The sequence below is a fragment of the Myotis brandtii genome, unplaced genomic scaffold, assembly GCF_000412655.1.
Source record: "Myotis brandtii unplaced genomic scaffold, ASM41265v1 scaffold403, whole genome shotgun sequence".
NCBI lineage: Eukaryota > Metazoa > Chordata > Mammalia > Chiroptera > Vespertilionidae > Myotis > Myotis brandtii.
In genome coordinates, this window is record NW_005365474.1 from 47650 (window position 1) to 50138 (window position 2489).

General features: G+C 58.8%; 1 protein-coding gene across 2 annotated transcripts in view; it reads right to left on the minus strand.

Moving 5' to 3' along the window:
* STX2 (syntaxin 2) overlaps positions 1-2489 on the minus strand; it is a 32464-nt gene that overhangs the window by 6382 nt on the left and 23593 nt on the right. The window contains exons 2-5 of one of the 2 annotated variants that reach the window (XM_005873256.2): positions 2343-2485; positions 1696-1795; positions 1110-1184; positions 304-377 (exon numbers count right to left, since the gene is read on the minus strand). In XM_005873256.2, coding sequence (XP_005873318.2) covers positions 304-377; positions 1110-1184; positions 1696-1795; positions 2343-2363 — 270 coding nt within the window. In that variant the 5' untranslated portion in view covers positions 2364-2485. The remainder of the gene's footprint in view (positions 1-303; positions 378-1109; positions 1185-1695; positions 1796-2342; positions 2486-2489) is intronic. The other variant, XM_014545359.1, reaches the window with a different exon arrangement.

Consider the following 2489-nt stretch of genomic DNA (forward strand, 5'->3'; position numbering starts at 1 on the left):
CCCCACAGCTGGTGCCCGGCGCCCAAGCTCATCCCCGAGGGTCAGGGGGAGTTAGTCTGGTTCCCTTGCTGCCCTGTAACCTCCAGAAGGTGAGGCCCCGCCACGGACACTCTGGTGACCCCAATAATTCTCGGCTTTCCCGACAGAATGCTGTCGATGGGCCGGGCAGGCTTCCCCTCTACAAACACTATCTTTTTTATGCAAAAACCCGAGGGCTGGTGGATGGACTCATTTTGCGGCTGAAATGAGAGAGGGGACGCCCACTCCCTGGCCTCCCTGCGGCGAGGAGGGGCCGGCGCAGACCTGGCTCCTCCGGATCCGGGCGTCCACGGACGTGCGGGGCGTGTTCCCATCCTGCTCCAAGCTCTGCTCGATGGCTGCAGGCACACGGGGGGCAGGGAGGGGGGGCGTCACGCTGGGCAGGGGCTCGGAATCACCCCTCACAGAATCGCCTCACCGTCTCCACGCCTGGCCGACGTGCGCGTTTTGGTGATAATCATCCATGGGTGATAATATCACAGAATAAACCCAGACGTTACGTGTTAACATTTAAAAAGAAAAACCCCGGCCGGCCTGGCTCACTGACTGAGGGTCGACCTAGGAACCAGGAGGTCACGGTCGGATTCCCGTCGGGGCACAGGCCCGGGCTGCGGGCTGGGTCCCCAGCGGGGAGGGGGTGTGCAGGAGGCAGCCGATCCATGATTCTCCCTCATCACTGACGTTTCTCTCTCTCTTCCTCTCTCTGAAATAAATAAAAACACTTTTTAAATGAAATCAATAAAAAAACTTTTTTTAAATAAAATAAAAAGAGATGAGCGGTTTGTAAGCAAGGGCTGGTCTTGCTGGCTGTGAATTCGTGCTTCGCCCTGAATGGAAGGACTGCGAACATCAGCTCTGGCCCCTCCTGTGCAGCCCTGAGGGCCGGTCGCTTAAAAACCCCACAACGATGAAGAACTTCAACACAAGGCTTCTTGCCCCAAGCCCACACACACACACTGATCAAAGCGCTCACAGCGTTCGCTTTCTGAAAACATAAACTAAAAAATTATAAAGAAAACCAACTACCCAGAGTCCCATCATCCGTTAAACAAACCGAAGCTTCAACTCACACTTCAACTTGACTCGGATTTTATTAGCCGTTTTCTTGATTTCTTTGTTCAGATCTTCAAGCTCCTCTTTTATTTCTTTAAAATGAAAAAAGAAAAAAAGCTCGCCCGTCGGGCACAGTGGAGGCGCAGCACAGGCGTTTGTGGAGATAGAGGGACGCGCCCGTGATAAGGCTCGGCTAGCTCACCACAACGCTTTATCTGAGAACGTGTCTGCCTGGGGCCCAGACCGCACGGGGCCTCCGGGCTCAGCTCCGGAGCTGACTTCAGACTGTGGAGCGGACGGCTGTGGGCACCCGCTCCGACCAGCAGCGTCCCCGAATCCCCCCCTCAGCGTCCACCCGACACACGATTCCCCTTCCTGTTCCACCACGGCCCCGGCCCGGATGAGGGGTCCGGCTCCTGCCGTGGCCCGAGTTCTGCAGAACCTCCCGAGGGCCAGGCTGCCTGGCTTTCCGGGTCAGCGGTCCCCCCGGCCAGCACCGTGCGGCTCCATCCCTGCGCGGCGAGGGCCGGGGCCTGAGGGACCCCTGGTGAGTGGGAGGGGCGAGCAAACAGACGGACAGACGGACAGGCCGGCAGGACTCACTTCCCTCGGGGTTCGGTGCGGACAGGATGATGCTGTGGCTTTTCTTTACTTCCTCCACGTACTGAGCTATCTTAGCGATGCCGTTCCTGATCTCCTCGACCTGGAGAGAGAGAGAGGCGTCACCCTGCGGGCAGCGCCAGCCCCCCCCCCCACGCCTGGAGAGGGAGGACAGCGGAGGAAGTGGGTGAGTGATTACACGTGAAAAATAAAAGCCGCTCCCGCCTCACGCGGACGGACGGTCACTGACTGTTAAGAACGTGCACCACGTGAAGTGATGACCACGGCAATACCCATCAGCATCACCAGCAAAACCCACCAGGCTGGGCCCTGGCCGGTGTGGCTCGTGGACAGAGCGTCGGCCTGCGGACCAAAGGGTCCCGGGTTCGATTCCCGTCAAGGGCACGAACCTCAGCTGCAGGCTCCTCCCCGGCCTGGCTGGTTGGGGTGCGTGCAGGAGGCAACCCATCGATGTGTTTCTCCCACATCGTTTCCCTCTCTCTCTCTCTCTCTCTCTCACTCTTCCTCTCCTTCCACTCTCTCTAAAAATCAATGGAAAAATATCCCTGGGTGAGGATTCACAAAAACATAGAAACATGACTGTCGGCTGGTTGGCGGGTTCGGGCCGATGCTGCCCCGAGGACCCTCACCTGGTGGAAGAAGTCGTCCATGAAGTGGTCCTTCTCGACCACGACCACCGTGTCCCCGTCATCGCTCTTCCGGCGCTGCAATGGGAGGGGGGGGTCAGCTCGGGCCTCCTTCCTGTGGGCGCCCAGCGTGGGAGCACAGAGCCCGGC